The sequence below is a fragment of the Rousettus aegyptiacus genome, unplaced genomic scaffold (assembly GCF_014176215.1).
Source record: "Rousettus aegyptiacus isolate mRouAeg1 unplaced genomic scaffold, mRouAeg1.p scaffold_m13_p_2, whole genome shotgun sequence".
Lineage (NCBI taxonomy): Eukaryota > Metazoa > Chordata > Mammalia > Chiroptera > Pteropodidae > Rousettus > Rousettus aegyptiacus.
In genome coordinates this window covers 29,587,308-29,602,265 of record NW_023416295.1, presented here as the reverse complement: position 1 = coordinate 29,602,265, position 14,958 = coordinate 29,587,308, and the positions used below count along the sequence as shown (strand labels likewise).

The 14,958-nt window shown below is 37.5% G+C and overlaps 1 protein-coding gene and 1 pseudogene across 3 annotated transcripts in view; one reads left to right on the top strand and one right to left on the bottom strand.

The window, feature by feature from the left end:
* The first annotated feature begins 5 nt into the window (after positions 1–5).
* Positions 6–14,958, top strand: part of LOC107503138 (10 kDa heat shock protein, mitochondrial) — a 34,194-nt gene continuing 19,241 nt past the window's right edge. The window contains exons 1-4 of one of the 3 annotated variants that reach the window (XM_016131037.2): positions 8–155; positions 766–930; positions 1,893–1,982; positions 2,059–2,230. In XM_016131037.2, the coding sequence (XP_015986523.1) occupies positions 153–155; positions 766–930; positions 1,893–1,982; positions 2,059–2,109 (309 nt within the window). In that variant the 5' untranslated portion in view covers positions 8–152 and the 3' untranslated portion in view covers positions 2,110–2,230. Of the gene's footprint in view, positions 156–765; positions 931–1,892; positions 1,983–2,058; positions 2,231–11,181; positions 11,319–14,958 lie in introns of those variants that run through there. The other 2 variants (XM_016131038.2, XM_016131036.2) reach the window with 2 other exon arrangements.
* LOC118614641 lies at positions 13,926–14,040 on the bottom strand (annotated as a pseudogene).

Genomic DNA, 14,958 nt, shown 5'->3' with positions numbered 1-14,958 from the left:
TCGCGCGCGCGGGGAGGGGCGGGTGGCGGGGGCGAGCACGCCTGCGCGCTGGGCGGCCTCCTCTAAAGTTCACGTGCGCGCACGGCCGGATCGCAGGTCTCTCCTTGCGGCCGCGGCGCGAGAGCAGAGTACGGACTGCGGTAGCAGGAGTCATGGTGAGTCCCGCGTGCCTGGAGGCGCGTGGGCCCGGGTAGGCCTGAGGCGCACGGGGAGCCTGGACCATTCTCGTTGAGTGAGGGAGGAGGAAGGGTCGGGGTCACTCAGGGACCGGCACGCACCCGAACCGACTTTTTCGTCCGCGGAGGGCCCTTTGCACGCGCGTGTGCGCCCGGCGTGTGTGCTAGGGGGCGGGAACCCAGACGCACGCGTGGCGCCCGATCCGCTTCTCCTGCAGGGCCTCTGTGGGGGTGTAATACTGTGAAGAAAGCATGGCTTCACACATTGCGACTTAAGATGTGTGCTGAACATTCCAGAAAAACCTATGGAAGGAACATATTTGACCTTGGAATAAACCAGGGTTGCTTTTAAAAGATCCTCTGGCTGCTGACCAGAGGAGCACCAACGACCCCTAAAACATAGGGAATTGGAAATTAACCTGGAATCTAGGGCAGAACATTCACATGGGTTTCCTGAAGGAATAATCTGAGTTGGGGCGTTACTTTTGAAAGCCACATGTGGTGGTTGATATGTAAAATTTACGATGGCACGCCTATTTAGAATATAATTACATATTTTGTTTCACATCTAACATTTCTCTCCCTGCAGGCAGGACAGGCATTTAGAAAGTTTCTTCCCCTGTTTGACCGAGTATTAGTTGAAAGGAGTGCTGCGGAAACTGTAACCAAAGGAGGCATTATGCTTCCAGAAAAATCTCAAGGAAAAGTATTGCAAGCAACAGTAGTAGCTGTTGGATCGGGCTCTAAAGGAAAGGTAAATCGCTAAAATGGAACTATTTTCATGTGAGGTGGAGGGGAAAAAGAATCCTTGGTTATTAAAAGCAGCCTTTTAACTAGTTTATTTTCAAGATCATTCCCCAGTTCAGTTAGATCGAATCTGTTTCTAACGAAAATGATTGTAAAATGAAATTATTTATTATATACGATAGAGGGTTAAAGAATATTAAAACCAAAAGCCACTTGGTAGCCTCATATGACTACTGTTTTTTTCAAATTTTAAACAATTATGCTTGAAGATAATCCATGGGGGCGGTTAAGAATTAAGGGAAATTTGAACTCTTGGTCTAACCTGTTGCCCTGAAATTGCCCTAATCCTTTAATCACTTTTCACTTTACTTGTCATTCCCTTGAAAAGAATAGGTTAAGACTACCCTTCCAAGGATTCTCAGTAAATGCCCTTGGGGTCTAGTAAGTTAATTGCGTTGTTAAAGTTGCCTCAAAGTTCTAGCAAGGAGCTCTTCTGGAGTCAGGGATAGGAAGACTTTGGGGAGTGGGCACTATGCTTCAGTCTCCTTTCCCCAAATCATATTTTGGAGAAAAGAAAGTTGAATCACAAAGGAGGTATGTTTCGAATTCAGGAATGTGTTTGTTTTCCTTTTGGTATGCTGAAGTTAAACATAACCATGTATAAATGGTCTAAAACTGATTTATCCTATATAATTGATAGGTTTCATATTTAACCACTAAAAAATTAGCTTGTTAGCTTTCCCAATATAACTCCTTGAACTTTTACACAGAAATCGGGTTTTAGTTTAAGCCACTGTAAGCATTATTTCAAAATGTAACTCAACATTATACAGTTGTATAAATTATATCATTTTGCTACCAAGCCCTTTTTTAACAGTTGATTTGAGTATGCACACTTGATTAATAAATGTTAGGTATAAATATTTGGTGAACTACATGCCTTTGCTAATATATCCTTATTTTCATAAGGGTGGAGAGATTCAACCAGTTAGCGTTAAAGTTGGAGACAAAGTTCTTCTTCCAGAATATGGAGGCACCAAAGTAGTTCTAGATGACAAGGTATGTTAACTTAATAATTTTAATAAGTTAAATATTTGCTTTTTTTTTTCTTCACTATTGCTTTCTCTATTTGCAGGATTATTTCTTATTTAGAGATGGTGACATTCTTGGAAAGTATGTAGACTGAAATGAAATCACTATTGCAATGGCATCCTGTGAAGCTGCCCATTCCACTGAAGTTCTGAAATCTCATCATGTAAATAATTTCCATGTCTCTTTTGTAATAAATTAATGATACCAAAAACTAATGACATCCAGTCTCTTAAAATTTAGTTTCACTGTACTGATATAAACATTTCCAAATAAAAATGTATAAATGTTAATTTTTAGTGATTTAATTTGGTTTTAGTATCTAGTTTTTTTCTTTTTTCAAGTAAACAATTTTGGAAAACAAGGTTTTCAATTTTCACATTGAATTTAGCTTTACTACATAGATAATTGATGCTGATACAAAGCGTGGATTTATACTTAATTTTTTTTGTTTTTTTTTGAGATTCAAAAGAATAGTTGTTCAAGAAGCTGTCAGTGTGAGAAACATCCAAACCTGGAGAGGATTTTTATGCTTGAGTCAAACTGATAACATACTGAAGTGCAAGATCTCAAATTCTCTTAGGCAGTTTCTTTTATGCATTTAAGATTAGGGAGGGAATTAAGATTATATTAAGATGGGAGAAAGCAAGGTTTACATTACAAAATAGTTAAGACTATGGGTTCTCGAGGGTGGTTCTCTTTAGAAGGGTATGAAAGCCGTTTCAGAGGTGTGTGCACGTACTGAGGCACAAAAACAACCAATAGTTTGCTTAAGGCAAAGATAAATTTGTGCTAAAATTAAATGGCTGGAGTGTGAATACCCACCAATTTATGATCAGATCACCTTGTGAGGTTACTTTCCATAGACTCTTCCCCCTTTTTTTCCTGTCCACAAAGCTACTTTATACTGGTTTAGACAGAAACCCAAATAGTGTTCCAATCAGGTTAACGCAAAGGGTATTTGAGAAAGGAAAGGGGACTAATTACTTAAGAAATTTCTATAGGTGCAGATAAGCTAACAGACATTCTAAAGAATATTAATTTTCAGTCAGGCTGTCATGTATGCTTTCTTGTTAGCCTTGTAACAAGTTTAGAATGCAATGCTGCTTTAGGCCTAGTACAAAGGTTACTTTGCCCCATTTTAACATTCCAAAGGTTTGAGGAGTAGGACTTGCAGTTGGGCTGGGATGGCGGCTCCAATTCAAAAAGCTCCATTTGCATTATTCATAGTGTTATAGTCCAGTGCAGGTTGGTGAGGAGAGTGCTGCTCCGCACAATTTTTTAGGGTCTCAGACTCCCAACTTGTAGCCCTACTGTCCTCTTAAGAGCCTGAAGCCTACTCCATAGAGAATCATATATAGGTGTTTATGGTCCAGGTCTAGAAATGGAGCATGTACTAGTGTTCGTCAGAAAATTCAGACTGGTTTAAAATTACACTCCTGGGAGAGGCTGAACCATGAAAACTTGTCAAAAGCTTCACATGCATTTTTGAAAAGTAAAGTAGCAACATTCTAACTACACAAGCTTATGTTAAACGGTAGTTCTTCACTTATGGAATCCAGTGTCATTTTGTGTTATATTGAGAAAATTGTAATGAACATTGCCAGTTTTAAAAACTGCATGATTTACTGGGCAAAATTCAAGACAAAATGTAATTAACTAGCTAAGTGCCTTCTATATGCTGGGGTGGGCACTGTGATAGTAATTATAGCTAACACTTCAGGAGCATTTTCTAGATACTGGCCACTGTTATAGGTACTTTGCATGTATCAATTGGTTTAATCTTTTAACAACCCTATGTGGTAAGTATTCCATCTTGCCAATAAGGTAGGTGAGGCACAGAGGGGTTACGTAATAACTAAGTCACAATAGGAAATAGCAAAGCTAGGATTTGGACTTAGTCCACCTCTAGATGGTCTCTGCTATTTTGTTAGAAAAATCTCAGCACTTCATATTTCAATTCTGGTGGTAACTACTGTAGTATGGGGGGGGGGGAGTGGATGTGTGGCAGTTAGTAGGTATCTAGTACATAATTTAAATTTAACAAATAGGAAACTGAGTCACAGAACTGGGTAATTAAGATCTGAAACCAGAGAAACCTACTCCAGACTTGATTACCAACCTCTAAAATCAGATACTTAGTTACAAGCTACTTCTTTTTTGGTGGTCCCATATCTTGTATCCCATATTTATCTTATGGAATTGAAATCTAGATGTAAATGGCATAGAATAATGGTCTAAACTTTTGATAATGTTACTGTCAGTAAAGCAGTATGTATATGTGCATTTACATTTATGTAAGTGCCACTTATACTAAGGCTTAATTGTCATATTTAGCTATAAGAATTGTGATTAAAGAGCTCAATGTTTACAACACCCAAGTGAGTCATCAATTTCCTACTGTGCCCAAAGCCCACCTAAATAGTGTGCTTTGCAGATCCTAACCTTGTAAGCAGACTTCCCTATGTTTACCACTGAAAAAACTGACTTGAGATGAAACTTTTTCAAGGCCATGTAGCTGGTAAACTGCAGAGTTAGGAATCTGGTCCAAAGGCCATGGCTTTCCCATTATACCCCTATTCTGTTTTCCAAAGACTCAAGTAAATGAGTTTTGAGATCTGAGTTTTCAAATTTTGGCTCATCCTTGGAATTACCTGGTATACTTAAAATTGCATCCATAACGTACTAAATCAACAATGGAGAATTTCTCTTTGTACCACAGTAGTCCTGTGATGTTTGTCTAGCAGAATTGGTTTAAGAAATGTTATACTGAGATTATACTGGAAATAAAATGGAGTAAAGGATTTTGGTGTGAGAAAGGCCAAAATTTTAAGTCACAGGTTGGAGTTGAACTCAGGTTTGACCTCACAGTCTTCCTTCCTTACACTATTCTATACAAAAAATTTGGGAAATTGAGAATAAAATTTAAATTACCAGGGAGTTATTCTGTTGCATTACCATTATTATTTTCTTCCTTTAATATGTTCCAGAAAGTGTGTTACAAAATCTTATTCTAAAAATTGAGATTATGGAATTAATTTTATTTTATTGTGGTAAGAACACTTAATACAAGATTACCCTCAATAGATTTTTAACTGTACAATACAGTATTAACTATAAGCACACTGTTGTACAGATCTCTAGACTTTTTCATTTTGCTTATCTGAAACATATCAGTTGATCAGCAATTCCCAATTTCCCCTTCCCCTAGTCCTTGGTAGTAACCACTATTCTGCTTTCTGCTTCTATGAGTTTGACTATTTTAGATATCTCATATAAGTGGGAATCGTGTAGTATTTGACCTATGATTGGATTGTTTCACTTAGCACAGTGCGCTCAAGTTTCATCCATGTTGTCACGTGACAGATTTCCTTTTTTTTAAGACAATAATAAATACTCCATTGTATGTATATACCATAACAAAAACTGCATGTCAAATTAGGAAACAAATCTGACAAGGCAAGTCTTCCCCATACTCTCAGTAATGTACCTACCTAGCTGTGAGCATTTCTAAGCTTCTCGGTAAGGACTGCCAGATTGCTCTTGGAGTGATTCCAAGTCATGCCTTTTCCAGCAAGTTAGTTGCTGTTTCAGTGCACTCACACAATATTGGAGTTTTGAGCTTTTGATTTATTTATGTGAACTATTTCAATGTTCCCTTTACCTTTAACCAATCTGTATGAGAGAGCCCAATCAAACCTAGGCTCTGACTCTGTTTGCCTCATATGCTAGTTTTGTGATATTTGACAAATTGTCTAACCCTTCTTAGTTTAAGAATTAACTATAAAAGGAGAGCACTAGATATCCATTAACATTTTGAGTCAAGTCTGTTATTTTCTTACACTTTATTTTTATTTAAAAATAGATGTGTTTGTATAGTTAAAAATTCCAAAGGATATACACCGCAGAGTCCTCCTTATCCTTGTCCCCCAGTCACACAGTTCCATCCCTGGAGGCAACTAGTGTTACAGTTTATATTCTTCCTTTCAGAGGTGCTTTATGTATACATATATATGTGTTTGAGTATATACATGTATACATATGTATCATTTGTATATGAAATATATATATTCATTTTTCTTTAAAAAAAAATAACATTTTATACTATTTGGCACCTTGCTTTTTTATGTATTAACAATTTGTCTCTGGAATTAATCTATAAAGAGCTTTTTCATTTTTTTTTACAGCTGTATAATGTTCCATTATGTGGATGGATAAACCCATAATTGATTTAAGCATTCTCCATTGATGAGTATTTTAAGTTCTAATATTATGCTATTAGCAACATTTTTTAAATGAAGTTTTTGTATACATTATTTTGAACATGTGAACAAATATATTTGTAAAGTAAATTCCTAGACATGTAATTAATGTCAAAGGGTATATGGATTTTAATCATATACGTACACTCAAATACATATTTCTAAGGTGCCCTTCATAGAAGTTCTACTAATTAACAGTCCTACCAACAATGTATGAGAGTGATTTATTGCCACCCTCAATGACACAGGAATTTATAGTTTTTATTTTGCCAATCTGATTTTACTTTTACCATTGTGAGTGAGGGCAAGTATCTCATATGTTTAAGAGCCATCTCTATTTCCTTTCTGTTAGCTGTTCTTACTGATTGTTAATGTCTTCTGCCCATTTTTCTACGGGGTGATTGGCCTTTTACAATTTGTGTGATATTTTTATTTATTAGGAAAATTGTTTCCCTGTGAGGTTTTTTTCCTTCAGTTTGTCATTTTGGCTTAGGTTTCATTTATGCTCTAAACCTGAAGAAAGTCATTTTGATGTAGTTTAAAAATGTTCTGCATTATGGCTTCTGGGTATTAATGGTAAACTCTGAGAAGTCTTCTCCAATACAGGCATGTCTTGGAGAAATGTGGGTTCGGTTCCAGACCACCACAATAAAGCAAGTATTACAATAAAGCTAGTTGTTATCTTTTTTCTGGTTGAAGGTCTTGCCTTCAATTTATAAAAAAGCAACATCTATGAAGTGCAATAAAGCAAAGCACAATAAAATGAGGTATGCCTGTATGTAAAGGTTTTTTTTGCGGGGTCTTTAGGTATTTTTATAGTTTTCTAAAAAAAATATTCCAATCTTGGCTTTATCTGGAGATTTTCTTTTTACAAGGGATGAATCCAACCCCCTTCCCCACTTCCTTCTTTCAGATTAAGCCCAGTTCTTTAAGACTTGTTAAAATTTAGCCCAAGTCTTGCCAAATGTTTTTTCAGTCTCATTTGGCCTGGAGACTTGAATTGGAAAAAACATCAATGGGTACTTATCTGGCTTAAGTGTCAGTTCAGAATGGCCAGTTTTGTCATAGTACTTTTAAGTCATTCATCTTTCTTTTTCTTTTTTTTCTTTTTTTTTAACATGTGCCAAGCACTGTTCTAGGCAGTGGAAATACAGGGATGAATAAGATGAAAGCAGATAGAAGTAAACAATAGCGTAATTTTAGTAAAAATTAGTGTCATCAAGAAGATAGAAAACGCTGTTAACTTTAGGAGACATTAAGTGCCCTATTGAAAAGAGGAAATGATAATAGTCTATTGTGAGTTGTCTCTTCCGATCACATCTTCCCTTCCTGAAAGTCCAGAAACTACTGTATTAGTTATCTATTGCTGCATAGTGAAAAACCCCAAATTTAGTGACCTAAAATAAACATCTCACAGTAGCAGTAGGACGGAAATTTTGGAGCAGCTTAATTGAATGGTCATAGTCTCTCATAAGGCTGCTGTCATCTGAAGGGTTGACTGGGGTTAGGGACAATCCTTCCAAGTTGGTTCACTCATATGCTGGCAAGTTGATGCTTGCTTTCAGTAAGAGCCTTAGTTTCTCACTATGTGGAAACTTCATGGGCTGCTTGAGTGTCCTCGCACATGGCAGCTTTCTTATCCAGGGCAGGTGTGCTAAGAGAGAAAGGCAGAAGCCACAATGTCTTTTATAACCTAACATCAGAAGTCACACAACATCATTTTCACAGTATCCTATTGGTTATACAGGTCAGCCCTATTCAATGTGAGCGAGAAAAACACAAAGGCACAAACACCAGGAGATAATCACTGGGGGCCATCTTTGCAGCTGGCTACCACAAATTACCAATTTGGTCAAATATTCTAGAATTCTAGGGAGAAAAATGAAAGGCCATAGGAGTTTCGTATCTCGCTCATCTGTAATCAAAGTTGCCTAGGTTTGAACTCTTTATAAATAAAAAAAAATTGTCTATAACAACTTTCATAAAGAAAATACTTTTCAAATACTGTTGAAAATGTATAAAAGCATATACAGGCACTAATTTGTTCAACTATGAACATATACCCCCATGCTTTCCTGCTGCTTCAACATTGCTTGGCCTGCATCTCCATGTGTAAATGCTACGCATACTTTAAGGCACACTTCAACTACTTCGTGCATCATGCACAGTGTGTCAGCTTTCTTCATAGGCTGGCTTCCTTCAAGCCGAGATGGTTGATGCAGTCCCAGACTTTAGTGGTAGTTTAATGCAATGTTTAGTGGCAGAAAAAAGGGACCATCTCTTTTGTTATCTCCTCAAAAGCAAGAAAAACCTTTCCCTAAAGTGCTCTACCAGAAAGGATATCAGATATCCTTTCATATCTCTTTAGGTTAAAATGGAGTCACATGCTTATCCTTTAACTAAACATTGGTTTAGATCAACAGGGATTTATCCCTCAGCTAGAGATAGGTTTACCTTTCCTTGGTCATTTAGGGAGAGATGGATACTGAGTAAGATCAAAGTTTGTTTGCAAAGAACATGTGTAAGGAGGATAGCAAGTAGTCAACCAACAGGGGCTGCTTCAACACTTAAAAGACATTTTGCTTTATGGTATAGTAACCTAGATATTCCCCTTTGCCATTTATTTTTATGCTCTTTGAATAAAGGAGCTTATATTTCTTAATCACGTTTTTCATGCTTGCTCAGTGCCTTACCCGTAATGGACATTCATTATTTTACTTGGATTTAGAAATTCCCCAAAGAGAATTTCATATTGGGTAGATATTTTTCAAATTACTTGTATTTTGGATTTATAAAATATTTTCTTCTAAGACTTTAAGAGAATTCCAGGAATATTTACTTTTATATTTGCTTTCATACTCTAAGACGTAAAGGGAAAGAACTGCTGTGCCCTATTTTCATTACAAATAAACTTTTCATTGATAGCTTGCTCAAAGTCTTATAGTCAATAAGCAAGAGAATCTAGGTTTTCTGAATCCCAGCTCAGGAGTTACTTTCATTTGTCTATATTGCCTTTGAGAAGATGACTTCTTTAAGGAAAATATTCCGGTAACCCATTATTACATGTACTGTTCTTACTGATCATGCTTTTTTCCCCTCCCTTTCCAAATTAACCCTGGTTATAAAATTATTTTTGTCTGAAGGTCATAATTTGCAAACTGACAGAGGAATTAAAATGTGAAGGTTATGTGCTAGAACATTTCAACCCTAAATAACAAGGTCTTCCTGTGAACAAGGCCAGAGTCAACATCACAATGCAACTTTATTGGCTTTTCAGAGATAAATGCGTATTTTGTTTCTGAATTTAAAATCTACTCATTTCCTTTCTCTCTTGTTCCTTTCAGATAGGCTGAAACGGTATAACAAATCTGAATTTAAGAGAACATTAAGAGGAGCCCCTTCAGCTATAGTAACTGATATTTACAGCTCAGGAACACTACCACACAATACTGGAAATTTTAACTTAATCCTTGGAGTGGGGTGGGGTTGTCCACAGGCCAAGGGGCCTAGTTCAGACGGTATTCTCCACAGACCCACCCCATATATTTCTTTCTGAGGCAACGTTTGAATGTCAATTGCCTTAGATTCTCACTGTATATGCTAAGAAAATCGATGATTTGCACACGTCTGCATTGCTAGACACAAAGCAATTTGAAGACTGGGCTTTTTCATGCTTGTACCTCAGTGCCAAACACATAGTGGGGTTTAATAAATATTTGTCGAATGAATAAATCTTTTGATATTTAGGAAATGTAATGGAATTAAGAATTAAAGCCTTGCTCTTGAAAAGTTACCAGTCTATTCATCTTTCAGAAAGAACTCTTACTTAAAGGCAAACCAACTTCCTATTGTCAAATTCTTTTGAGCAAAGTTCCAAGTATTTGACAATTATTCATATTTGCACTCACTTAATTTTAACCCTCTCCTCCAATCCTCACTTTCATCTTTGGAGGCTGTGACATAGCTCTCCTCTCAGCATTCTCAATGCACCTTTAGGTGTATTTGATGGGATATCTGATGTTTTCTTCTCTTGTAAATCACCCTACTGTATGCACTCTTTACCTTTTGAATTGTCTTTCCTTCTTGTATCCCAAGGCCTCTATCAACCCAGATCAAAGATTTAAGGTTTCTAAACAGGAAATAAAAAAAGCTTGCTCAAACTGTCGTGATCTCATGACTAAAGGGAACACTTAAAACTTGCAACAAAGGAAATTTGGAATCCTGTAAGTAAACTTCCACCATTTACCAAGGAGCATTCATTTTATCCTCCTGCTTTCCGACGTACAAAAAATACGAGCTAATTTTGGCCACCTAACGCATAACTCCAGATATCCCACTCTAGCTCAGATAATCGGTATCTGGATCTTTCATCTACTCAAACTTGTCATTGAAACTGTCCTTCCTTGGCTTTGAGGTCAGAAGTCGGTGGAAATATCATTTGCCCCCGTCTTATTTGAGACTGGGTCGATATTAGGCAGATTCTTTGGAATTTTCCCAAACTGCTGGCCAGTTTTTCATTTTGCATGCCTTGGCTGATTTCGGGACAGAATTATGCTTTTCTAGGTATGTGTTTGCACACGGTTAACTAAACCAGTCGCCACTGTGCAAGCTCTGTCCTGTCAATGTACCTAACGTAAGCCCAAGGCGATGCACCAACGCATTACACAGATCTGGCACACTCCCACAGAAGCTCTCTGCGCCGGCTTGTGAACTCATCCGAAGCCACCGTTGGCCCTCCCTTTATAAGCGCTCTGCCTTCCAGTTTAGCCGCCGGCCAGTCCCCGGCTGTTCCTTTTCTCCCCCTCCCTCCGCCGGTCGGCTCTTTCCGGAACTCCTCCCAATCCTCCCGCCCTGCCCCGCGCGGGCTACGGCTGTTCCGTCAGCCGCCGCTCTTGGACTGAGAGCACCGCTATGCCCCGCCCCCAGCGCAGGCAGCCATCCTCTACATCCGGGTACCGACTCCTGCCGCCCAGACTCTGGCACTATGGTCATGGCGGAGGGGACGGCAGTGCTGAGGCGGAACAGGCCAGGCACCAAGGCGCAGGTACCATCTTTGCACCTTTCCTACGGGGGGACTCTAGGTGCTGAGCCGTGCCACACCTGGAAGCTGGCCGCCCTTGACCACAGATTGGTCAGGGACGACAGGCAGGCGGGAGCACTGGTGCCCGGCCTGCTCTTCCGGAGCCGCAGCCCCTTACTCTAGCTGCAGCGGCCCGTGAGGCCTGCGGAGCCCCAACTTGAGGGTGGGCATGAGCAGCGGATGGGGGCTGCAGAGGTGGGGGCCGGGAACATGTCAGCAGTGACTGCTTGTTCTCGCCTCTACCCTGAACTGTAGCTGGCCAGCGTCGCAGGGGCGCAGCCTGCCAGGTGGAGACCCCGGGGGTTTCGTGAGTGTCGGGGCTGCCAGGGTGGGGGGACGTGTAAACATAGCCTACCTCGTCCTGGCTTCCACTTTTTACTTGACTTGTAAGGTACCTGCCCCAATTCTGTCATCAGCTTGACTAGCAGCCGCTCCGGTGGTGATAATTTATATCCTCCACCTCTTGCTGTTTGCCTTTGGCTGCAGCTCTGGTCGAGCAAGTTTTCATCATCAGGCGGCGATTTGTTAGATGTCAGTGCTTGTGAATTTCCTTGTGTGTGAAGCGTAGTTAGGGAATAAATTGATTATAATTTTATCAACTTTTTGTAGGGCAATATTTGAAGTGAGTTTGGTGCTTGTTTAGGTATTGGTTTTGGGATTTCCCAAAGAGGTATGCCTCGCATTATTGAAATCAAATAGACGTGTAGACTTGATCTGATTAATCTGCCAGCTGAAATATTTTGTTGTTGAGTAGATGCTCTAAAATCAGAGGATATGTATTAAAATGTAATTTAAAAGAAAAAGTGATATGTGAGCAAAACAAACAACTATGGCGCGATGACTCTTTGCCAGAAAATAGATTTTAATATCTTGCACTGAATTTTGGAGAGTCCTTTCAATATGGATATTTTAGATTTAGAAATGGTCCCCGATCCATGTTACAGATAAAACTGAAGCCCATAGAATCAACTGCATTTGCTCAAGGTTGTAAAGCTTTGGATTCTTAGTTCACTGGTGACCTTTTCTCTTTATCAAGTTGCTTCTAATAGTAAATTTTTGAGAATTCATTTTGAAAGTATTATGGAGCCACATTAAGCTGTCAGTTACTCTGGCAGTTTCAGGATCATACTACTGGGAATTTATTATTTAGGCTTTTAGGTTTCACCTTTTCCAAACTTTATAAATGCCCTTTTCTCAGATACCTTTACTTATTCTGTGGAAACATTTCTTTTTAAGTAATCAACTGTTATATTTTTATATTTAGAAGTGGACTTTTGTACTCACATCCTGAGAATTGCCATTTTTTTTTTACTCAAGTTTTCAAGTTTGAAAGGTTAAAAAATATTTTAAGTTAATATTGTAGCACATCTGTTTGTTATGTTGTTATGAGTAAGTCAAATATAAGAAAGCTCCTTTGCTTTTTCTCACATTGTCATAGATCGAGGTTAAATAAAATGTAACAAAAAAGTTTAGGGTTAAAAAAAGACTGCTTAAGCAGCCTTCTATCCTATCCCTGTTTGTCACACTAATTTTCAGTGAAATGGATCTATTCTAACATGACTTATTTAGAATTATAAAGTGTAGATGGAGTATCTTCTTACTTTTTTTAATTGGTTAGGTTTGGATATTTACACATAGTTGGTTTTCAGTAAATATTGACTGAATTAGATGAGAACAGTCATTACGTAGGATTTTTGGTTTCTCTTTTAACTGTTTAGAGTATGATGAGGCAAAGCATTTAATTTCCAATTAACTCTTTTACATCTTTTCTGTATGTTTTCTAATATTTTTAAAACAAAATATTCTACAAACTAATTTTATAAAGGAAAATATTTGCAAGGAATTGATAGAAACAATTTTTAGTATAAATCATAGGAAGATTTTAAAAATTATTCTTTAATAATATTTTTAATAATGTTTTTATTTCTTGACATTTTAAAATAAAATTTATTTTCATTCAGATAGGGAGCCCATAAAAGAAATGAACTATTTAAAATACTTAAAAAGGTATACCCATCACCTACCTTCAGAACTACAGTATTACTAATATAGTTGAATAGCTCTGTTCTTATATTCACTCCTCCCAACCAATAATGATGATAACAATTCATTTTCTTTATACTTTTACTGTGTGTGTGTGTGTATGCATTATATTCATAAGCATGCTTTGGACTTTATTAACCTATTTCCCGTTTAGAAGAAAAAAATGCACTTCACTGCCAGCATTAATTTAATTTTCATACATGTGCTATTTGAGGCTGAAGTAAATCTGATTGGTTTTCTCTGTGAAAATAAAATATAAAAACTGTTCTTGGAGTTATTTCTAAACAGAACTTTAATTCATTTATTGTAACAAATGTATACATAAATTGGATTCATCAAATGAGTCTTTGGCTAACAGCTGTTCAAGAGTTATGCTACATTTTCTAGGATTTGACATTTTCAGTGATTGAGAATTACCAATTTTTTTTTTTTTTTTTAGGCGAGGCAACCCTGGGTTGACTTCACAGATTACAAGGACCTTGTTAGTTGACAATCCCATATTTTTTTATTTTTATTTTTTATTTTTTACACCTACACCACCTGGTCTTCTTAGATGGTCTCCCATCCAAGTACTAACCAGGCCCGACCCTGCTTAGCTTCCAAGATCAGACGGGATTGGGTTCAGGGTGGAATGGCCATAGATGAAAATTACCAAATTTTGTAAATGGAAATACCACTACTAAAAACAGAATGCTATAAATAGAATTATGTCATTTGTTTCTAAAGACTATCCACATACCAGAGCCATGCAAAAATAATAATAAAAGCAACGTGTTTCATGGTAAACTTTGGGGACAAGGTTAGAACTGTAATCCGTGAGTTATCTCAGGGTAAAGCTGCAGCCTCAAACACCACTGAGTATTCGTAGGGCAAACGGGAAATGGGTTAAACTTTTATTCACACGGAGATGACATACACTGTAGTCTCCAATTTGCTCCAATTTTTGCTCAAGGTGTTGGGAGACTTATCCATGTTGATTGATACAGGGTTATAGAGCGTTAGTTTACAACTACTTTCCCCCCTAGTTTTACCTCAGAGACATTTAAAGACCACCAACTATGTATCAGGCATTGTGCTATCTACAAAGAATACATAGGTAAACTTTGCTGAAAAATCAAGAAATGAAAGGTTCTTAATCACTTAGAGAATGTCTATGAACTGGACTATCTATAGAGGAATTCTATAGATATTGGAATTAGAATAATAATAATTTAAAACGTCTGTCTCAACACTTAGGGAGCAGTAACGACTAGTACTGCTACAGTTATTACTACTACTAACACTAGCTATTCTCTTTAGGTATAAACTGATTCAGTTTTTTGGTGCCTGAAGATTTCTTTAAGGATTACTTTTTGAGAGATATTTAATCACCATAAATTAAAAAGCAATAGACTGTCTCCTCAAGTAATACATGATAGGGAGTCATGTTTAAGGAATCGTGGTTGAAAAATGTAACGTAGTTCAATTAAATAAAATCTTGTTGTTCATTTTAAAACATTGAATAAAATTCCTTGAACTTATTTACTGATAATCACATTGTTTACAGTATGAAGGCTTTTCT